Here is a 25,328-nt window from a genome sequence, read left to right as displayed (position 1 = left end):
TTTATGTCCGTTCCTTCCTAATGACTGTTGTCAATTCCCTCACCACCATCTTAGCATGTGTCTAAAACTAATAGTAAATCGCTAATTAACATAAATAAATTGTTATTGCGACGAAGGTTGATTCGATAAGAAACTACTAATAAGTATTTATATAGTGAGTGACAAACAAAAAAATTCAAAACCTCATAATGATCGTTAATACCTCACTGCTTTGTATCTAGAATGTTTGGCTTCTTTGAACAGAAAGTACGAGTATCAGATATAACAAACTTTCCCCACTAACTTTGCAATATTCGATACCACCATTACAGACTTATCTCTACCTAACTTAATTCTGCGCAACCACGTGGCATGTGACTTCCTCCTATCATCGAAACAACTTTCTCTTACTATTTCCTTTCACCTCGTGAAATACAGAGACCAAAGTTAACTTCTTGGAACGGTGGATAAACTTTACACCCAACGATATACTCCTGGAGAAAATCCTTCCTAGGTGGAGAATCGAACCTACGACCACCCTCGTAAGAATCAAGCACGCTACCTCTTCTGCAGGTGACTCATGTTAAAATTTGCTACCAGTTTGAAGAAACCAATTCACACATATCTATAATTTTATCATGGCACTTTTCATGAGGAAACGAATTCAGATAAAATCGAGAAACGCTGAAAGGGAAAAACGATGAACATGTCTATTGGCATTTTGTCATGTTTTGTAAATTGTGTAAAAATTCCGTGTTTTGAACAAGCAATCGTTTAGTTACGAAGTATTTTGTTGTTTGTTTAAAGAAAGAACAGGAGAGCGAAAAGGAGTCATTTGAACCAGACCCCGTTTGACAAGAAACTTCAGCTTTTTTCCAAAGACTGTATGAAAAGAGAGAGGAACGTATGAAATATAAAATATGTGTGAAATTAAAACAATGGAAACGTTGAAAGAACTTCAAACTATGAAAAACATATTTTCGTGGTGGAAAACTCCAAGTCATTTTCGAAATATGAACTTGATGTTTTTCTTTATTATGAAGTGGAGATATGGGGCGATACGATTCCTCAGCAAGAAAATTTTAAGTAAGCTACCTCCAACTTTTTCAATGGTCATAATTACTAATTATGGTCCGGAAGTTGACGAAAAATCAACTTCTCTTCTGATCCTTAAAAGCAATGCTAAACCTGATATCATGTCCGTTTCTCTTCAGTTAGAGTCGGAAAGCACTTTTTTTTTAGGTTTATTTTTCTCCTCCCCTGTTTTTCGTGCATTTTAAATGCATTTACTAGTAAAACCTACATAATTAGATTTCTTGACATGGTCCTTTTAGTAAATTCACCATGAATCGAAAATACGGTCAATGGAAAAGCATAATATTATTCTTAACTGAAATGTTTGGCAATGGATTAAAATACTTTGTGTGAAGATTTATTTTGAGGTTCTTTTTCTGGACACTATTATCTCTTAATCTGTAGTTTTCAAGTAAAATTAGTCACAATATTAAATGCAATATCACTGTGGTATACGCGAAGCAGAACTGTATTTTCGGATGCTGGCCGACTACAGTATCATAGAAGGCCCACTCTGAAAGGATATGAATTGGTTGATTTGGTGTTTTAAGTCAACTTTATGCACAGTAAGGCTAATCGGGACTGGACCTACAGTTTAAAGTGAAATCCGAACCGAGTGCATAAAATAACGTGAACCGTGTGCTGTAGGGGGAGCGTTTGCTTATGGAATGGAAGGTCATGGGATCAAACCTACTTCTTTGCAAAATCTTTTTCTGGAAGTAAACGGCTTTGGACGAGAATGCTTATCTACGTTACTTGGATAATTCCGTTGATATTTATGCAATTTATGTCAAGCATTTCCGGATGCAGAAAGTTGACATGTAAGTTCTTATTATGTGTTAACTTATAACAGCTGAATGAAATGAAAAGTATTTCCTAAAATCCTACCAATCACTGAAAGATTAAAAACATTAGTAGAAGCATTACTTGAGGCATGTGCAGTTGCGACGATTATGGAGTGTGGAGGGGCAGTTGCCCCGCACTATGCTAAACCTTATCTTCCAAGTTAAAGTAAACTGTCCTTCCCCCCCCCCTGCCCCTAGTTTTTGCACCTTACCCCATCAGTTTTGAAACCCAATTGTCGCCACTGAGTATGCATCGCATAAGTATTTACAGTAATATCATATAATCTTATATTACATTATTACAGCACTTCGTACTCGGTAAATAAAAAGGAAAAAATAATAAGGAAAGGTGGGATTTGAACCTACGATGTTTCGATCTTGACGAGAACAGTAAAAAAACGAAAATGATGTCATCTAACCAACTACTCCAGGAGATTGTTGACAGAAAGCTCAGTAAAACACGTTAATCTCAGTTGAAGCAACATTGTGCCGGAGTTTCGAACCATTTTTCGTCAAGAACCAAGGAAAAGATACACTTTGAAGAATCGTTTGGTGTTGTGCAAGGTATCTTTACTAAACATTTCGCATAAAATCATCATAAATTTGCCTTCTTGCATTCAAATGTGACCGCAATTCTTTCCAGGTGGATGAGAACCTGTTCAGTGTTTCACAATGTACATACATTTTCCTATTTTCAAATTCAGAACCAAGAATCTTGAAATATTTTCAACATTCGTATTTCAACTTAACATTTTTTTGTCTACTCATATATTTTATTGCTGCTTTAGGGTATCTTTACTTTATGGAATGTGAAAGAATGAAACAAAAAATCACGAGCGTTTTCATTCAGGAAGAAGAATTGTTGCAAAGTTGGCTACTCTTAGTTAGCTCTGAAGCGCTATGCTGCCAATTTTACGAATTCCGGACTTTGAAATTTTTCGGGGCGGTCAAATAAATGTTGCGAAGTGTACATAACTAGTAGTTGTTTGAGACTCATTTTTTATACAGACCAAGCCAGACGTGATTTACATTAAAATGTTGAATTATTAAGCTTTTCAGAGCCTGAAAAGCGCTTTAATTGTCACATTTCGACTATAGGATCAAAACTTGATTTTTTGAGAAATTTGCGTTCAATGCTAACACTCACTTGAGACTCATTTTTGATACAGACCAAGCCAGAGATGATTTCCTATAAAATGTTGAATTATTATGGATCAAAACTTGATTTTTCGAGAAATTCGTGATCAATCCTAATTTTCGTTTGAAACTCATTTTCTTTACAGACCAAGCCAGAGATGATTTACATTAAAATGTTAAATTATTAAGCTTTTCAGAGCCTGAAAAGCGTTTTAATTATTACATTTCCCCTATAGGTTTAAATCTTGTGTTTTCGAAAAATTCGCGTTAAATGCTAATTTTCGTTTCAAACTTGTTTTCTCTTCAGACCAAGCCAGAGATGATTTTCATTAAAACGTTGACTTATTATGCCTTTCAGAGCCTGAAAAGCTCTTTAATTATGACATTTGAACAATAGAATGAATACTTGATTTTTCGAGAAATACACGTACATAGCTAGTAGATGTTTGAGACTCATTTTCTCTACAGACCTAGCCAGAGATGATTTTCTTTAAAATGTCGAATTATTAAGTTTTTACAGCCTGAAATGCGTTTAATTTCTGGCTTTACGACTATACGATTATATCTTGAATTTCGAGTAATTCAAGTTCAATGCAAGCACTCGTTTGAAACACATTTTCTCTACAGACCAACCCATAGATGATTTTCTTTAAAATGTTGAATTATTATGTTTTCCAGAGCCTGAAAAGCGTATTTATTCTGACTTTTCGACTATAGGATTATATCTTGATTTTTCGAGAAATTCACGTTCAATGCAAGCACTCGTTTGAAACACATTTTCCCTACAGACCAACCCAGAGATGATTTTATATAAAATGTTGAATTATTGTTTTTCTCAGAGCCTGAAAAGCGTTTTAATTCTGTCATTTCAACTATAGGATCAAAATTTCATTTTCTGAGAACTTCGCGTTTAATGCTAATACTCATTTGAGTCTCATTTTCTATACAGTCCAAGCCAGAGATGATTTACTTTAAAATGTTGAATTATTATGCTTTTCAGAAAAGCGTATTAATTATTACATTTCGCCTATAGTCTCAAAACTTGTTTTTTCGAAAAATTCGCGTCAAATGCTAATTTTCGTTCGAAACAAATTTTCTCTACAGACCTAGCCAAGGATGATTTTCTTTAAAATATTCAATTATTATGTTTCTCAAAGCCTGAAAGTGTTTTAATTCTGACTTTTGAACTATAGGATTATATCTTGATTTTTCGAGAAATTCACGTTCAATGCAAGCACTCGTTTGAAACACATTTTCTCTACAGACCAACCCAGAGATGATTTTCTATAAAATGTGGAATTATTATATTTCTCAGAGCCTGAAAAGCGTTTAAATTCTGACATTTCAACTTTAGGATAAAAACTTGATTTTTTGGGAAATTCGCGTTTAAAGCTAATACTCATTTTAGTCTCATTTTTTATACAGACCAAGCCAGAGATGATTTTCTTTAAAATGTTGAATTGTTATGCCTCTCAGAGTCTGAAAAGCGTTTTAATTTTGACATTTGGACTATAGGATGAATACTTGACTTTTCCATAAATACGCGTTTAATGCTAATACTCAGAAGAGACTCATTTTCTATACGGACCAAGCCAGAGATAATTTTCTTTATAATGTTGAATTATTATGTGTTTCAGAGCCTGAAAAGCATTTTAATTTTTACATTTCGACTATAGCATTTTATCTTGATTTTTCGAGAAATTCGAGTAAAATGCTAATTTTCGTTTGAAACTTATTTTCTGTACAGACCATGCCAGAGGTGGTTTTCTTTAAAATCTTGAATTATTATGCCTTTCAGAGTCTGAAAAGCGTTTTAATTTTGACATTTTAGCTATAGGATGAATACTTGATTTTTCGAGAAATACACGTATACTTCGCAACATCTTATTTGACCGCCCCGAAAGAATTCTAACTCCCGAAATCGTAAACTTAGCAACATTGCACTTCAACTCCAGGTGAGAGTAGCCAACTTTGAGTAGGTCCTTCCACTAGACGATAAACGCTGCGGTGTTAGGTTTTCAATTTAACACTTTCCATGAACTTAGATACAATATACCGCTATTATAATACATAATCAAACAGAATTATAATGTTGAATTATTATGTGTTTCAGAGCCTGAAAAGCATTTTAATTTTTACATTTCGACTATAGGATTTTATCTTGATTTTTCGAGAAATTCGAGTTAAATGCTAATTTTCGTTTGAAACTTATTTTCCGTACAGACCAAGCCAGTGGTGGTTTTCTTTAAAATCTTGAATTATTATGCCTTTCAGAGTCTGAAAAGCGTTTTAATTCTGATATTTTAACTATAGGATGAATACTTGATTTTTCGAGAAATACACGTATACTTCGCAACATCTTATTTGACCGCCCCGAAACAATTCTAAGTCCCGAAATCGTAAACTTAGCAACATTGCACTTCAACTCCAGGTGAGAGTAGCCAACTTTGAGTAGGTCCTTCCACTAGACGATAAACGCTGCGGTGTTAGGTTTTCAATTTAACACTTTCCATGATCTTAGAAACTATATACCGCTATTATAATACATAATCAAACAGAAATAATAAATTGGAAAAAAAACCTTGAAGGATATTTACGGTTCTGCTTACTCGACTTAAATTTGGGGTGTTTGAAACACTGAAATGAGTTTCTCTCCACCTGGAGGAAATTGCCATCAAGTTTGTGCAGTAAGAAGAAAATTTGTGAGGAGTTTATGCGACATTTTATTTACAATACCTTGCATAATATCGAACAGTTCTCAAAAACATATATTTTACACGAATTGTCGAAAAAATGTGCTTGAAACACAGGAAGTTGGAAGTCTTCATAAACGTCAACGGAAAGGGTGGGATTTGAACCTACGATGTTTCGATCTTGACGAGAACAGTAAAAAAACGAAAATGCTGTCATCTAACCAACTACTCCAGGAGATTGTTCACAGAAAGCTCAGTAAAACACGTTAATCTTAGTTGAAGCAACATTGTGCCGGAGTTTCGAACCATTTTTCGTCAAGAACCAAGGAAAAGATATACTTTGAAGAATCGTTTGGTGTTGTGCAAGGTATCTTTACTAAACATTTCGCATAAAATCATCATAAATTTGCCTTCTTGCATTCAAATGTGACCGCAATTCTTTCCAGGTGGATGAGAACCTGTTCAGTGTTTCACAATGTACATACATTTTCCTATTTTCAAATTCAGAACCAAGAATCTTGAAATATTTTCAACATTCGTATTTCTACTTAACATTTTTTTGTCTACTCAAATATTTTATTGCTGTTTTAGGGTATCTTTACTTTATAGAATGTGAAAGAATGAAACAAAAAATCACGAGCGTTTTCATTCAGGAAGAGAACTGTTGCAAAGTTGGCTACTCTTAGTTAGCTCTGAAGCGCTATGCTGCCAATTTTACGAATTCCGGACTTTGAAATTTTTCGGGGCGGTCAAATAAATGTTGCGAAGTGTACATAACTAGCAGTTGTTTGAGACTCATTTTTTATACAGACCAAGCCAGACGTGATTTACAATAAAATGTTGAATTATTAAGCTTTTCAGAGCCTGAAAAGCGCTTTAATTGTCACATTTCGACTATAGGATCAAAACTTGATTTTTCTAGAAATTTGCGTTCAATGCTAACACTCACTTGAGACTCATTTTTTATACAGACCAAGCCAGAGATGATTTCCTTTAAAATGTTGAATTATTATGGTTTTCAGAGCTTGAAAAGCGTTTTAATTATTACCTTTCGACTATAGGATCAAAACTTGATTTTTCGAGAAATTCGCGATCAATACTAATTTTCGTTTGAAACTCATTTTCGTTTGAAACTCATTTTCTTTACAGACCAAGCCAGAGATGATTTCCATTAAAATGTTAAATTATTAATCTTTCAGAGCCTGAAGACCGTTTTATTTCTGATATTTTGACTATAGGATCAAACCTTGATTTTGCGAGAAATTCGCGTTTAATGCTTATACTCAATTTACACTTATTTTCTCTACAGACCAAGCCAGAGTTTATTTTCATTAAAACGTTGAATTATTATGCCTTTCAGAGACTGAAAACCTTTTTATTTATGACATTTCGGCTATAGGATCAAATCTTGATTTTTCGAGCACTTCGCGTTCAATGTTAATACTCACTTGGGACTCATTTTCTATACAGACCAAGTCAGAGATGATATTCTTTAAAAAGTTGAATTATTATGCTTTTCAGGGATTGAAAAGCGTATTAATTATTACATTTCGGCTATAGTCTCAAAACTTGTTTTTTCGAAAAATTCGGGTCAAATTCTAATTTTCGTTCGAACCAAATTTTCTCTACAGACCTAGCCAGGGATGATTTTCTTTAAAATGTTCAATTATTATGTTTCTCAAAGCTTGAAAAGCGTTTTAATTCTGACTTTTGGACTATAGGATTATATCTTGATTTTTCGAGAAATTCATGTTCAATGCAAGCACTCGTTTGAAACACATTTTCTCTACAGACCAACCCAGAGATGATTTTCTATAAAATGTTGAATTATTATATTTCCCAGAGCCTGAAAAGCGTTTAAATTCTGACATTTCAACTTTAGGATAAAAACTTGATTTTATGGGAAATTCGCGTTTAAAGCTAATACTCATTTTAGTCTCATTTTTTATACAGACCAAGCCAGAGATGATTTTCTTTAAAATGTTGAATTGTTATGCCTCTCAGAGTCTGAAAAGCGTTTTAATTCTGACATTTTAACTATAGGATGAATACTTGATTTTTCGAGAAATACACGTATACTTCGCAACATCTTATTTGACCGCCACGAAAGAATTCTAAGTCCCGAAATCATAAATTTAGCAACATTGCATTTCAACTCCAGGTGAGAGTAGCCAACTTTGAGTAGGTCCTTCCACTAGACGATAAACGCTGCGGTGTTAGGTTTTCAATTTAACACTTTCCATGATCTTAGATACTATATACCGCTATTATAATACATAATCAAACAGAAATAATAAATTGGAAAAAGAACCTTGAAGGATATTTACGGTTCTGCTTACTCGACGTGAAATTTGGGGGGTTTGAAACACTGAATTGAGTTTTTCTCCACCTGGAGGAAATTGCCATGAAGTTTGTGCAGAAAGAAGCAAATTTGTGAGGAGTTTATGCGACATTTTATTTACAATACCTTGCATAATATCGAACAGTTCTCAAAAACATATATTTTACACGAATTGTCGAAAAAATGTGCTTGAAACACAGGAAGTTGGAAGTCTTCATAAACGTCAACGGAAAGGGTGGGATTTGAACCTACGATGTTTCGATCTTGACGAGAACAGTAAAAAAACGAAAATGCTGTCATCTAACCAACTACTCCAGGAGATTGTTCACAGAAAGCTCAGTAAAACACGTTAATCTTAGTTGAAGCAACATTGTGCCGGAGTTTCGAACCATTTTTCGTCAAGAACCAAGGAAAAGATATACTTTGAAGAATCGTTTGGTGTTGTGCAAGGTATCTTTACTAAACATTTCGCATAAAATCATCATAAATTTGCCTTCTTGCATTCAAATGTGACCGCAATTCTTTCCAGGTGGATGAGAACCTGTTCAGTGTTTCACAATGTACATACATTTTCCTATTTTCAAATTCAGAACCAAGAATCTTGAAATATTTTCAACATTCGTATTTCTACTTAACATTTTTTTGTCTACTCAAATATTTTATTGCTGTTTTAGGGTATCTTTACTTTATAGAATGTGAAAGAATGAAACAAAAAATCACGAGCGTTTTCATTCAGGAAGAGAATTGTTGCAAAGTTGGCTACTCTTAGTTAGCTCTGAAGCGCTATGCTGCCAATTTTACGAATTCCGGACTTTGAAATTTTTCGGGGCGGTCAAATAAATGTTGCGAAGTGTACATAACTAGCAGTTGTTTGAGACTCATTTTTTATACAGACCAAGCCAGACGTGATTTACAATAAAATGTTGAATTATTAAGCTTTTCAGAGCCTGAAAAGCGCTTTCATTGTCACATTTCGACTATAGGATCAAAACTTGATTTTTCGAGAAATTTGCGTTCAATGCTAACACTCACTTGAGACTCATTTTTTATACAGACCAAGCCAGAGATGATTTCCTTTAAAATGTTGAATTATTATGGTTTTCAGAGCTTGAAAAGCGTTTTAATTATTACCTTTCGACTATAGGATCAAAACTTGATTTTTCGAGAAATTCGCGATCAATACTAATTTTCGTTTGAAACTCATTTTCGTTTGAAACTCATTTTCTTTACAGACCAAGCCAGAGATGATTTACATTAAAATGTTAAATTATTAATCTTTCAGAGCCTGAAGACCGTTTTATTTCTGATATTTTGACTATAGGATCAAACCTTGATTTTGCGAGAAATTCGCGTTTAATGCTTATACTCAATTTACACTTATTTTCTCTACAGACCAAGCCAGAGTTTATTTTCATTAAAACGTTGAATTATTATGCCTTTCAGAGACTGAAAACCTTTTTATTTATGACATTTCGACTATAGGATCAAATCTTGATTTTTCGAGCACTTCGCGTTCAATGTTAATACTCACTTGGGATTCATTTTCTATACAGACCAAGCCAGAGATGATATTCTTTAAAAAGTTGAATTATTATGCTTTTCAGGGATTGAAAAACGTATTAATTATTACATTTCGGCTATAGTCTCAAAACTTGTTTTTTCGAAAAATTCGGGTCAAATTCTAATTTTCGTTCGAACCAAATTTTCTCTACAGACCTAGCCAGGGATGATTTTCTTTAAAATGTTCAATTATTATGTTTCTCAAAGCTTGAAAAGCGTTTTAATTCTGACTTTTGGACTATAGGATTATATCTTGATTTTTCGAGAAATTCATGTTCAATGCAAGCACTCGTTTGAAACACATTTTCTCTACAGACCAACGCAGAGATGATTTTCTATAAAATGTTGAATTATTATATTTCCCAGAGCCTGAAAAGCGTTTAAATTCTGACATTTCAACTTTAGGATAAAAACTTGATTTTATGGGAAATTCGCGTTTAAAGCTAATACTCATTTTAGTCTCATTTTTTATACAGACCAAGCCAGAGATGATTTTCTTTAAAATGTTGAATTGTTATGTCTCTCAGAGTCTGAAAAGCGTTTTAATTCTGACATTTTAACTATAGGATGAATACTTGATTTTTCGAGAAATACACGTATACTTCGCAACATCTTATTTGACAGCCACGAAAGAATTCTAAGTCCCGAAATCATAAATTTAGCAACATTGCATTTCAACTCCAGGTGAGAGTAGCCAACTTTGAGTAGGTCCTTCCACTAGACGATAAACGCTGCGGTGTTAGGTTTTCAATTTAACACTTTCCATGATCTTAGATACTATATACCGCTATTATAATACATAATCAAACAGAAATAATAAATTGTTAAAAGAACCTTGAAGGATATTTACGGTTCTGCTTACTCGACGTGAAATTTGGGGGGTTTGAAACACTGAATTGAGTTTTTCTCCACCTGGAGGAAATTGCCATGAAGTTTGTGCAGAAAGAAGCAAATTTGTGAGGAGTTTATGCGACATTTTATTTACAATACCTTGCATAATATCGAACAGTTCTCAAAAACATATATTTTACACGAATTGTCGAAAAAATGTGCTTGAAACACAGGAAGTTGGAAGTCTTCATAAACGTCAATATGTTTTTAAGGGTATAACGTCATTAAGTTAACGTAGAGCAGTTGGTTAGGCGCTGTTATCCTTTTTTTTAATCAAGCTTGAAAGCGACGAAGGAGAGATTCGATAAGAAACTACTAATAAGTATTTATATAGTGAGTGACAAACAAAAAAATTCAAAACCTCATAATGATCGTTAATACCTCACTGTTTTGTATCTAAAATGTCTGGCTTCTTTGAACAGAAAGTACGAGTATCAGATATGACAAACTTTCCCCACTAACTTTGCAATATTCTATACCACCATTACAGACTTAGCTCTACCTAACTTAATTCTGCGCATTCCACGTGGCATGTGACTTCCTCCTATCATCGAAACAACTTTCTCTTACTATTTCCTTTCACCTCGTGAAATACAGAGACCAAAGTTAACTTCTTAGCACGGTGGATAAACTTTACACCCAACGATATACCCCTGGAAAAAAACCTGCCTAGGTGGAGAATCGAACCTACGACCACCCTCGTAAGAATCAAGCACGCTACCTCTTCTGCAGGTAGCTCATATTAAAATTTGCTACCAGTTTGAAGAAACCAATTCACACATAATATCATATCTATTTTCAGATTCAGAACGAAGAATCTTGAAATATTTTCAACATTCGTATTTCTACTTAACATTTTTTTGTATACTCATATATTTTATTGCTGCTTTAGGGTAATGTGAAAGAATGAAACAAAAAATCACGAGCGTTTTCATTCAGGAAAAAGAAATGTTGCAAAGTTGGCTACTCTTAGTTGGCCCTGAAGCTCTATGCTGCCAATTTTACGAATTCCGGACTTTGAAATTTTTCAGGAAGTCAAATAAATGTTGCGAAGTGTACATAACTAGTAGTTGTTTGAGACTCATTTCTTATACAGACCAAGCCAGACGTGATTTACATTAAAATGTTGAATTATTAAGCTTTTCAGAGCCTGAAAAGCGTTTTAATTATTACCTTTCGAATATAGGATCAAAACTTGATTTTCTACCCTCCATTGCATGAATTAAGAAAATGAAACTAAAAAAGTATTTATTTTTGGTTTTTATTGTCAATTGGTTGTACATATGGAAAGAATGTTAACCAAAATCATCTACCACTATTTGAATTTGAGATGCCAGTATGTGCCATATATTTCACGTTGTGCACCTTTGCATTAATGGTAAAAATGGGCAAATTTCATGCATTATTAGTTTCTATGGGATTGTGCAAAGTAATTTTTCAAATAATTTTTTTGATAAAATTGAACTGAACACTTAGAACATTTTTCAAGTCACTTACAATATGTTCCAAATATGATACAATATGCACATGTGAAGCTCAAGGAATTAATTATACTGAATAGTGAAGTAAATATTTAACGAACCATACTGTATTATTTTATGCCACATTGTGTGAAATTCTACAAAACAATTATTTGTTTTCTTGAGACACAGATGAACAGAACATTTAGAACATTTTATGAATGACTTGCCACTGCACTTAGGTTTCTTACATCTCTGGCGATCATCAGTAACTTCAGGCCAATGGCTCGTCGCATCCAACCTAACATCAGAGACAGGGACTGCTGCTCTTGGGCCCTTATGTCTCTTGGCTTCCAGTTCTTGTTCAACTTCTCTACTCTGACGACCAGATTTTTTTCGAATATTCGACTTTTTGCATAAAGCAAGGCACTCCGCAACTTCTGCTTTGAACTGGAAGAGGTTTAGTACTTCACGTGAAGACATTCCTTGCTCTATCTTAGTTCTACGATACAAAATCCATGCAGAGACAACTGTGAAGTCCAGCATGTGAGTAAATAGCCTGAAATACCATTTTTTCGAACGAAGTTGTATTCTATACAGTGACAGAAGTGAGTCTAGTAAATCCACTAATCCCATGTGCTTATTGTAAGCCAAAACTACACTTGGGCAGTCAACATCTTTGAATGTTTTCTCTGAGGAAAACCATCTCTTAGCCTTTCCTGCAGGTTGACTTCCCACAGATGTTGACATCAAGTTCACACTCTTGTTATCAAACCAACGGACACGTGATATTTCTGTCCCATCTATTGTGGCTGTAACTTCATCATATGAACCCCGTCCTTTCTTTTTCAAATCTTTTTCACTTACTAAATTACATCCAGGAACTCGATTTATTCTGACTGTGCCAATGCTGAAAATTCCCTCACCTGAAAGGTAACATTGCAATTTAGGGCTGTTGAAATAATTGTCAAAATATACCTTATGGGACTGGTTGAGTCAATCTAATTACCACATTTCCTGATGCACCACAGTCAATTTCATTAGGAAGTGTGTCAGTTGCTTTTCCACTATAAAGTTCAAAATTGTATGGAAGTCCACTGACTCCTGAAATAACATACAATTTATAACCCCAGCGGTGAGGCTTTTTGGGATTATACTGTTTTAGTGAGCTCCGTCCTTTGAAAGCACATATTTGTTCGTCTACAGACAGATTCTCTTCCATTGGAACTTTCAGGCATTGAACTTTTATGTTTTCTAAGAGTGGTCTTATTTTATGTTGCTTATCATATCCAGGTTGATCCCGAGATACCTGAGTGGAATTATCATTGAAATGTAAGAACTGTTTTAATTCTTCCCATTGGTTCAGTGGCATCAGGGAGGCAATTTGGGGTATGAAGAAACTGCTGTTCCAATACAGTCTTGATCTAGGCAGTTTGATGATAGACATCCACAAAAGAGAACCTAAAAACTTTTCCATATCATCTTTTGTCAGATCAATTGGTTTCTGAGGTATTTTCTGTGCTGAATAGAGTCGTGTTTGTTCCACAATCAGTTCTATCAGTTCAGGTGTGAAGTAAAAGGAAAAGAAATCAAATGGACTTTTGAGAGCAGAAACACACTGGGGCAAATCTGTAACACCTGAAAATAATGTGTCACTAGCCGAATGTTGGAGGTAATTGTGCTTCCATATTATGCGTCTGCCATCTACAGCTCTTGTAGATTGTTGACAACCCTCGGAGGAAGATCCTGCAGCTGGTTCTTCATTGGATGACTTTCTTTCAACATCTTCCATACTTTGTGAATAATCATCACTGCTAGTACAGTCATCATTTTCAGGTACATCTGGAATAAAGAATACGAGTAATTAGGATTTATATTTTCTAAACATGCAACAAATTTGAAAGCAATGTAATTTCAATCAATATGAAATTATTTTAGATAGGCACGCACAGGAGATGTCCTACGTAGAAATTTTCAGCGAAAAATGCAGGCTCGACCAGAACTCGAACCCGGGTCTCTGGCATACCGTGCCATTACTCTAACCACTGAGCTACCGAGTCAGCCTAGCCTCGCCTGATTTTTTGCTATCGCTGTTTTACCTGAGTGGAATTATTATTATTATTATTTGTATAACCTGCAAATAATAAATTCCACCATGCTTTACAAATTTGATATAATTATCAGTGATAATATGATATCATATCATTATCATAATATGATAAATTTCATCATTTCTATAAACCTAGGAAGGACAACTGCATACTTAATCATTTATATTTGATGACAATTTATCATTTTGTGATTGCAATGGTTTTCATTGTGGTATTTCTATTACTTTTATCATGATTATACAACAATATACAAAATAAATAAAATTATACTTACATTCAGGATCATCATCTGAGCAAGACAAGTCAGAATCTTCACTGCTACTCGGCAATTGCCACTCATTTGAAAATGTTCTAGGGAGATTCTTTCGCCCATAAAAGGAATTTGGATCCATGAATTCTATTGCACAATGTGCCACATGTGGCACAAACACAGAAAACCAAGTTCTCATACTATGCGTAACAAATAATTGTATAAAACAATTGTAAATCGAACAAGAATGTTCAGGAACAAAATGTATATAGTTCTTATTTGTCAGAAATAAATAATCACTGAAAAAAAATCTATTATTTTTGTCCATCAACTTCACGTCCACATGAAGAGCACAACAGAAAATTTGGCGCGCTGTAATTCAGAAATTAGATTCAAGGTGGCACCAGTTCCTGCGGACCGAGTAACAAATTCATAACGAACAGCCTCATGCACATGTAGTTGAAGAGATGATTTTCTTTAAAATGTTGAATTATTATGCTTTTCAGAGATTGAAAAGGGTATTAATTATTACATTTCAACTTTAGGATAAAAACTTGATTTTTTGGGAAATTCGCGTTTAAAGCTAATACTCATTTTAGTCTCATTTTTTATACAGACCAAGACAGAGATGATTTTCTTTAAAATGTTGAATTGTTATGCCTCTCAGAGACTGAAAAGCGTTTTAATTTTGACATTTTAACTATAGGATGAATACTTGATTTTTCGAGAAATACACTTATACTTCGCAACATCTTATTTGACCGCCCCGAAAGAAATCTAAGTCCCGAAATCGTAAACTTAGCAACATTGCACTTCAACTCCAGGTGAGAGTAGCCAACTTTGAGTAGGTCCTTCCACTAGACGATAAACGCTGCGGTGTTAGGTTTTCAATTTAACACTGTCCATGAACTTAGAAACTATATACTGCTATTATAATACATAATCAAACAGAAATAATAAATTGGAAAAAGAACCTTGAAGGATATTTACGGTTCTGCTTACTCGACTTGAAATTTGGGGGGTTTGAAACACTGAATAGAGTTTTTCTCCACCTGGAGGAAATTGCCATCAAGTTTGTGCAGAAAGAAGCAAATTTGTGAGGAGTTTATGCGACATTTTGTTTACAATACCTTGCATAATATCACACAGTTCTGAAAAACATATATTTTACACGAATTGTCGAAAAAATCTGCTTGAAACACAGGAAGTTGGAAGTCTTCATAAACGTCAATATGTTTTTAAGGGTATAACGTCATTAAGTTAACGTAGAGCAGTTGGTTAGGCGCTGTTATCATTATTTTTAATCAAGCTTGAAAGGTCGCGGCTTCAAATCCCACATCATGATTAATTCACAAATCACATATATGTATTCAGGATGCAAAATGTAATGTTATTTAAGTTATGTATTATATGTTCTTCACTGACACCTAAAATATTGATTCTTTGATTTCGATATACTAAAAAAAGATATACAGTTATGTCAAGTAGTGATGTAATGCAGTACTGTAACGAATGAGATCGTTTAATTAGTTCAAATTGCTAAGATTGGTAATTTTATGTCCGTTCCTTCCTAATGACTGTTGTCAATTCCCTCACCACCATCTTAGCATGCGTCTAAAACTAATAGTAAATCGCTAATTAACATAAATAAATTGTTATTGCGACGAAGGCAGATTCGATAAGAAACTACTAATAAGTATTTATATAGTGAGTGACAAATAAAAAAATCAAAACCTCATAATGATCGTTAATACCTCACTGTTTTGTATCTAAAATGTTTGGCTTCCTTGAACAGAAAGTACGAGTATCAGATATAACAAACTTTCCCCACTAACTTTGCAATATTCGGTACCACCATTACAGACTTAGCTCTACCTAACTTAATTCTGCGCATTCCACGTGGCATGTGACTTCCTCCTATCATCGAAACAACTTTCTCTTACTATTTCCTTTCACCTCGTGAAATACAGAGACCAAAGTTAACTTCTTAGCACGGTGGATAAACTTTACACCCAACGATATACTCCTGGAAAAAATCCTGCCTAGGTGGAGAATCGAACCTACGACCACCCTCGTAAGAATCAAGCACGCTACCTCTTCTGCAGGTGGCTCATGTTAAAATTTGTTACCAGTTTGAAGAAACCAATTCACACATAATATCATATCTATAATTTCCTCAGGGCACTTTTCATGAGAAAACGAATTCAGATAAAATCGAGAAACGCTGAAAGGGAAAAACGATGAACATGTCTATTGGCATTTTGTCATGTTTAATAAATTGTGTAAAAATTCTGTGTTTTGAACAAGCAATCGTTTAGTTACGAAGTATTTTGTTGTTTGTTTAAAGAAAGAACTGGAGAGCGTAAAGGAGTCATTTGAACCACACCCCGTTTGACAAGAAACTTCAGCTTTTTTCGAAAGACTGTATGAAAAGAGAGAGGAACGTATGAAATATAAAATATGTGTGAAATTAAAACAATGGAAACGTTGAAAGAACTTCAAACTATGAAAAACATATTTTCGTGGTGGAAAATTCCAAGTCATTTTCGAAATATGAACTTGATGTTTTTCTTTATTATGAAGTGGAGATATGGGACGATACGATCCCTCAGCAAGAAAATTTTAAGTAAGCTACATCCAACATTCAATTCAATGGTCATAATTACTAATTAGGGTCCGGAAGTTGATGAAAAATCAACTTCTTTTCTGATCCTTAAAAGCAATGCTAAACCTGATATCATATCCCTTTCCCTTCAGTTAGAGCCGGAAAACACTCTTTTTTTTTAGGTTTATTTTTTTCCTCCCCTGTTTTTCGTGCATTTTAAATGCATTTACTAGTAAAACTTACATATTTGGATTTCATGACGTGGTCCTTTTAGTAAATTCACCATGAATCGAAAATACGGTCAATGGAAAAGCATAATATTATTCTTAACTTAAATGTTTGGCAATGGATTAAAATACTTTGTGTGAAGATTTAATTTGAAGTTCTTTTTCTGGACACTATTATCTCTTAATCTGTAGTTTTCAAGTAAAATTAGTCACAATATTAAATGCAATTTCACTGTGGTATACGCGAAGCAGAACTGTATTTTCGGATGCTGGCCGACTACAGTATCATAGAAGGCCCACTCTGAAAGGATATGAATTGGTTGATTTGGTGTTTTAAGTCAACTTTATGCACAGTAAGGCTAATCGGTACTGGACCTACAGTTTAAAGAGAAATCCGAACCAAGTGCATAAAATAACGTGAACCGTGTGGTGTAGGGGGAGCGTTTGCTTATGGAATGGAAAGTCATGGGTTCAAACCTACTTCTTTGCAAAATCTTTCTCGGGAATACTTGATTTTTTGAGAAATACACTTACGTAGGTAGTATATGTTTGAGACTCATTTTTTATACAGACCAAGCCAGAGATGATTTACAATAAAATTTTGAATTATTAAGATTTTCAGAGCCTGAAAAGGGTTTTAATTTTGACATTTCGACTATAGGATCAAAAGTTGATTTTTCGAGAAATTTGCGTTCAATGCTAATACTCACTTGGGATTCATTTTCTATACAGACCAAGCCAGAGATAATTTTCTTTAAAATGTTGAATTATTATGCTTTTCAGAGATTGAAATGCGTATTAATTATTACATTTCGCCTATTGTCTCAAAACTTGATTTTTCGAAAAATTCGCGTTAAATGCTAATTTTTGTTTGAAACTCATTTTCTCTACAGACCTAGCCAATTATGATTTTCTTTAAAACGTCGAATTATTAAGCTTTCTAGAGCCTGAAAAGCGTTTTAATTCTGACTTTTCGACCATAGAATTACATCTTGATTTTTCGAGAAATTCATGTTCAATGCAAGCACTCGTTTGAATGCATTTTCTCTACAGACCAACCCAGAGATGATTTTCTTTAAAATGTTGAATTATTATGTTTCTCAGAGCCTGAAAAGCGTTTTAATTCTGACATTTCAACTATAGGATCAAAACATGATTTTTTGAGAAATTCGCGATCAATGCTAATAACCATTTGAGTCTCATTTTCTATACAGACCAAGCAAGTGATGATTTTCTTTAAAATGTAGAATTATTATGCCTCTGAGAGTCTGAAAAGCGTTTTAATTTTGACACTTGCACTATATAATGATTACTTGACTTTTCGATAAATACGCGTTTAATGCTAATACTCAGAAGAGACTCATTTTCTATACAGACCAAGCCAGAGATAATTTTCTTTAAAATGTTGAATTATTATGCTTTCCAGAGCCTGAAAATCGTTTTAATTTTTACATTTCGACTATAGGATTATATCTTGATTTTTCGAGAAATTCGAGTTAAATGCTAATTTTCGTTAGAAACTTATTTTCTGTACAGACCATGCCAGAGATGATTTGCAATAAAATGTTAAATTAATAAGCTCCTAAAAAGCGTTTTAATTCTGACATTTCAACTATATGATAATAACTTGATTTTTCGAGATATTCACGTTCAATTCTAACACTCGTAACGAACCTTAAAGTTCGTGGGATCTTACGAGTGTCTAGACTGTTAACCAATTAATCAATGGGTGATGTATATTACTCTTCATTCATCCTCTGATGAGAGCACTCGTCATTGGCATGACGAGTTAACGCTTGGCAATGCGAAAGGTACAAAATCACACTAAGGAACTGTACTACAGAAAAGACAATGGTCACTCTTTGGGTTTTGTGAACCGTTGAGCCTGAATCATGTCTGGGTGTTAGGATAATTACCTGTCTATCTGAAGTATTAAGCTGAATAGAATATGCGAAGTCCTCTGTTAGCTTCTCCAATTCGTCGACCAGAGCGTCGTTCCACTTCTGACCTACTGCTCTGCTAACCACCTCTTCTCTCTCAACTCAATCCCAAAAGTCAGTCTCACCTCTATATTACTAGGCCATCGAGCTCTTCCTCTATGCCGAATCGTGTTATTAATTGCCACTATGCAAACCGCTGACTCCATAAACAGAAGGAACTACCTGTTTTCCTGAATGCTCAGGAGGTTTGCATAGCGCAACACTGTACATTATAAATATGCCTCAGAGGCTTGAGACAACTGAGAAAAACAAGTGAATGCCCTGGTCAACGTGAAGCGTTCAGAGAGACTTAATGAAATAAACATATAATCTTAGGGATTGATACGTTCTGCCGCGGTGGAAAAAAATTTCCATGTTGAAAATTTAAAAGTCAAAGCGCAAAGCTTGACATGACCCAGGTTCACCAATTCCATGTATTTTCTTAGAAAAACAAACATACAAAATATATAAAAGACAACAAAACATAACCTTCTTTTGATTTCCTACCACAAAAATATTTCCATTCCCTAAAACATTACAATCAATAAAAACAAGTACGCACGTCGATATGATATAAAAACAATATTATGTATGATTATATGACTAGTAATTACAAAAATTTACGTCATTAAGTGATATTACTCGCGATGTAACGCAATTGTGCGTGCGTAAGTTGTTTGTTGCTCGTTTTCTACGAGTCGCAAACGCGTGATCATTAGCCTGTGTTCCATCGCCAATGTTTTCGTAAAGAGAACCGTAGTTCACAATGTTTCTGTATATTGAAAACCTACGTTGACCCTTCAAATAACTAAAAAGGTTTATAAGTAAGTACACAAAACGTGGATAATCCCATATGTGAGTGAAATCATAAATAAGCAGGTAAACACAAATGTTTGCTGTATCATTCTCACTATATACACATCTCATTGTTTTGCATGTAAAAACCTGGGTACCCCAAGATGTAATATGTTTTGCTAACTGTATAGAAACTTCACTTATAACAAGATGAAGGAAAAATATTGGTATGCACTGTTTATCTCAAATCTGCCATTCTCTGTAAGCAAAATAAGCCTCATTAAAAATATGAACTTTCAATGGCTATCCTGGTTAGTCCTATATATGAGTATGAAATGTTCGATACACATAATCATTAACACTGAATAACTGTCGCAGGCAAAAAAACCCAAATATAACGTTTGGTTTCCTTGCCTATGTTATTATGTACATTATAATGTATATATAGCTTTGTATTTACATAACCTTGTAAATACTGGTGTGTAACTGCACACAAAAAAATCTTGCAAGTATCTACCAACTGTCGACTCTGATCGTAAATATCAGAAAATTGTCCGTTGTCAAAAATGTGTTGCTTACTATGTTCCATGTTGGTGAAATAAAAATAACTGCTTGAAAAAAATATTTGCATAAAACTTTGGCACTAAAGAATACTTCTTGAAATGTTCAAAAGTGCTGTAGTTATGCTTGTTATTGTTTGCATGTAAGGTTGGTTATCCGTTGTGAAAATTTCTTCTTAAAAAAAATTTACACACTAATTGTTGCTAGCGCTGGTCAATTGACACAACTGGCGCTTGTCGCCTCCTTGTAGTATGATATAAACTATAATGCATGTAAAAACTGGCTAGCATGCATGGTACGGAACTGAAGATGTGTAGAAGGTCTATGGAAAAGTATTGTTTTCCATAATGCACGGTAAATATCCACATGAATACACATGATATAAGCTTGCATGTGTATGTGTGGGAAAACACTGTAGCACAATTTGAACAATAATTCTGTACTTATTGTTGTGACCGAAACTGCTGCTTGTAGAATATATGTTCTCTCTACTTCTCTTCTTCTTCGTATTGCTTATCGTCTTGACTGAATTTGGGGCAATGTAAAGGGTGTGGTAAATTACCCGTAAAACTTGGGAGATGGGGAAAATTTGTCCCAACTGGAAACAGTTTAGAGGGAAATTTTATCTGGTTCCTTTACTAGGTGTCGTTGATAGTCTGTAACACTAAAGTGGAAAATTCCTGGTTGAATACAGGCTTTCCGGGAAAAATGTAGTACTCTTGTAGTAGAAAATGTCTGCATGCTTCCTTGTAATATGGTGATGAGTCTTTCTGCATGGTAGCTTCTGCGGAGGTCCTTCATACAAAATGCCCATGATTGGTGTAGGCATTGCTTGTCCACGTCGTTCCGTATAGACAGGTTAGGTTAAAATAAAAGGAAAATTATAAAAATGAAAGGAAACTGCGTAGGATAGGTTTATTTAATTCTGGTAAACGCACAAAACCAAACTTATTCCACTGCCTTTTCTTAAAATTAAATTAAATTGCCTCATCAAGATAAAATAAAATTAAAATAAATTGATTAAATAATTGCCATAACTCTTTGAAAACAAATAAGGAAAATTTAAGTAAAATATACAACCGTAATTAAAATATTAATATCCATGATTGGTGTGTTGCCTTGAATTATTAATTATTACTGTGCTGCTCTGAATGAACCTGTCTTGCAAGTTGACGGTGCTTATAAAAATAACACCCTAATACTGATGTTATTAATAAATTCCAAATAATAAATACTAATATAGACATGGGCAAAGGGTTTAAAACTAATTCCTGAAATGAAATGCCCTTACTAATAGATTGATTAAGTTGCTTTAAGGCAAGTTCAAACGGAGTCCATTGGGGAATAGTGAAATCAGATAAATTCTTGGGAATATTAAGTGGTAATTCAACTTCCCTCATTTTTACCTGTTCAAAAGCTAAAGTTCTTGTATATAAAATTTGTTGATCCACAATAATCTGAGAAAAATCCTTATAGTTAAAAAATATAGATTGCCCCTCGTTAATTTGAATTGATCTGTGGGTGTTCAAATTATTATTCAAATTCTGAATGACAATAAATTGACCTGAGCCTGATATTAAAATACCATTACGTGTTCTGATAAACTGAAATAATTTACTGTCAGTAATAAATTTCACTTCAAAATTACAAAATGTAAAATTAATAACAAAGGTAAGTGTTGCAAGCATGTTCTAAATTCTGTTTTAATGTAAAAAAATATTATGTTGTGAACCCTTAAAAATATATATATATATATAAAATTTGAGTTGCGCAAAGCAAACTATTAGTGTCCTAAGAGGTTGCTTTGGCAAGCCTCTAATGGCCTCCTAATAAATGATAGGCCGGTGCAATTTGCCGTGGTTCATATTATGCAATGTAAAACAAAAAATTCAGTAAATGCTAGTTCGGACTTTCGTTGAAACTCCAGGTGGTAACAAATATGGCATCAGGGAATTAAAAGAGTGAAATTCAAATTCTAAACACAATAAGTATAATAAAAAACTTTCTCAATTCCAAATTTTCTTTAAACAAAAGAAATTTAACCACTCAAAACTTCTTGAGTCCGCTGTATAATTCAAATCACTTGGTCTTATAGACAGACCCGCCGCGGAAAAGTATACTTGACTCATATAAGAATGGTGTGTCAATCCCTTAGGTTTGTCCAAACAACATAGATCAAGAATAGTTATGCAATATATTAAAATATAAATACAAATTACTAATTATTACCTACTGTACTAAAATTAACGTGAAGTTAATCAGTAAGAAGTAATGAATTTATTGCTGCATCGTCGAATAAGGTGCAAATTGGGTAAGTGAACTAAATTTCCTAATAATAAATATTAATAATAATAATAAATTCTCAAATTATAACATTTGTGGTAGACCACACTGTTTAAATTTGGAAAGGCTAACGGTGCCGTGGTGACTTTTGCTGCACATGCCTGTGCTAATCACCGAGGCTTAGCCCGGGCATTTTGCTGAAAAATTTTGATTAATCTATGTACAAATGCAAGTCGATTTCCCAAAACATTTACTTACTAGAAATATCTTTATAAAAAACGGGAAAATTTTGCGAGAAAAACGCAAAAAAAAATCTCGTCTTGTTGTTCCGTTGTTAAAATTTTTGGTCGTGATTAATCTGAAGTGCATAAATGCGACGTTTTATGGCAAAATTTATCTATGTAAAATAAAATATCCCTAGCATTGTTGACATGAAATTCTATCGTGGAAATCAAATTGTGATGGCTATTCTTAACTAAAGTGGTACCCTGAAAATTTTAATGAGCGAACACCACTGGTTCGTTGTAATTTCCATGTTAAGTCTTTCTGAGCTCCTAACATGCTCTGGAAGGCGTCCACGCGGAGAAAAGAATTTGTAAATTCAGCTGCGATGTATATCTGCTTAGCGTTGTATTCCGGCGTAGCTTGGAGGCTTCAAAGCAAGGCAAGGGGATAGTTGCCGTGTTAGGGCCACTTCGGGTTCCGTTCGAGTGCCGTCGGAATAGCGGACGAAAGAATCGTTGCTTCGGGCAACGAGCAAAGGTGACAATCCAACAGGCGGGGGAGGAAAATGAAGGTTACGTTCTGAGTGACGCGTGAATGTTTACAAAACTTTAAATTACTACGAACAAGGTTTAGTAAGAGCTGCGAGAATTCGAAATGAAGTCAAGGACTTTTGAAATGACGTCATAGGCGGGAAGGAAAGAGAGAAAAAATCGTGGCGCTTGCGACAGCGTGTTTATTAAACTCGACCACTTCCGTGATCATACAATAACAAGACTTGGGAAGGTGCTAGCAAAATAAATGACTAATAAACCTTGCATAAAATACAATCAAACCTAAAAAATGGATTATAACTTAAAATGTAAAACATAATGAGTATAATAAAATTCTAGGCAAACGTATAATCGTAAAAAATATGATCAGTGAAAGATACGACAGGTTCGGAAACCTGGGAATTTTGCTTACTTTCTGCTTTTAAAGTGAAACTTGGAACTTTCTCGACTTTTGCTGTTGACTGATTCACAAATAAATCTTTAACTTTTGCAATTGGCTGGACACAGGGCAAAATAGTCAATTCACTTTCAATTTTGCGGCTGTTTTGAACAAAACTTGGACCCTTGCTTACGGCAAACTTCTGAACTCTATCTTTAACAAATACAATATTCTTCGGCAAATCTAAAATGTCGTCTTTGGTGACTAAAATATTTCGGGATAAATCTTGAACTCCTTTTTGTACATTGGGTTGAATAATAACAGATGGAGGAAGGGGTGGCGGAATTGACGGGTGACTCGTTTTCAATGGTACCACTGGTCAATGGACGGTGAGTCATTATAAAGTTTACTTAATGGTAATTTGTTGGTACACTCATGGTCATAAGTAATAGATTTCTTGCGTTGACATTGACAGTAACAAATTATGAAAATTATAAAAATACTAATAATAAAGTTTGTTAATAATAATATTGTAATAATATTATAAGGATAGTCAAAGGACTTTTTCAACAGATAAATAAAATTTGAAGCTTTTACGTATGGAAGAAATCCGTTTAAAATAGCTAAAATCGCAATGATTTTCATGTTGCTTAGGCAATCAAAACAAACATTTTTTCAAAACTAACACGTACTTTAAGCCTGCCTAGTTTAAATTAGTAGGTATTTTAACTCAACTTAATTATTTCTAATTCTAGGCTCAATTCATCTGCTTAATTTATTTATTTGATATAATTTATTTATTCTCTAAATTTTTAGCACTATTTAACTTATCTAATTTTTAAATTTTACTGCAAACTTATCTTATTTAATTTCAGGTGTTATCTTTATTTTTAAATACTTAAAATCAATCGAACCATACTGAGGTACAAGGTAATGGAAAAATTGAGACTGATTTATTCCTGACTACCTGAAATAAAAAAATAATTATTATTTATGCGATCATTAAAATACTAACATCACTAAAACTTGAAGAATCTTTAATTCTCTCAATTCATTCTAAAATATGCTTAGCATATTATTTTGGCAAAGCTGAAACTAAAACCGTTGTGGTTTAATCATTACCATTCTGCGATGGCAGAATGGATTTCCAGGATTATCGGTAGCTATCCAATATCCGAAGGAAAATACTTGTTATAGGGGCGCAAAAAATCTTGACGTCGACGTCTACATATTCATATAAAATAAATATTCTCATTACTGGCGCTTAAAAATAAACTTTGCTAATATAATTATATACCTTCTTCTGAAGAGTAACTATAAAATTCTAGTTATGTACTCGCTGAGCTAGTATTTTTAAATACTGCAAAAAACTTTTGTGCCTA

General features: G+C 33.9%; 1 protein-coding gene across 1 annotated transcript in view; it reads left to right on the top strand.

Annotated features, from left to right (window-relative positions):
- Positions 1–11,343, top strand: part of LOC145991677 (uncharacterized) — a 31,631-nt gene extending 20,288 nt beyond the window's left edge. The window contains exon 2 of the mRNA XM_083127739.1: positions 11,323–11,343. Within this exon, the coding sequence (XP_082983865.1) occupies positions 11,323–11,343 (21 nt within the window). The remainder of the gene's footprint in view (positions 1–11,322) is intronic.
- Positions 11,344–25,328: the final 13,985 nt, after the last annotated feature.

Source organism: Lepisma saccharinum, chromosome 8 (genome assembly GCF_977018435.1).
Source record: "Lepisma saccharinum chromosome 8, izLepSacc3.1, whole genome shotgun sequence".
Classification (NCBI taxonomy): Eukaryota; Metazoa; Arthropoda; class Insecta; order Zygentoma; family Lepismatidae; genus Lepisma; species Lepisma saccharinum.
The sequence above is the reverse complement of the archived record's forward strand: the minus strand, read 5'-3'. Positions and strand labels throughout refer to the sequence as shown.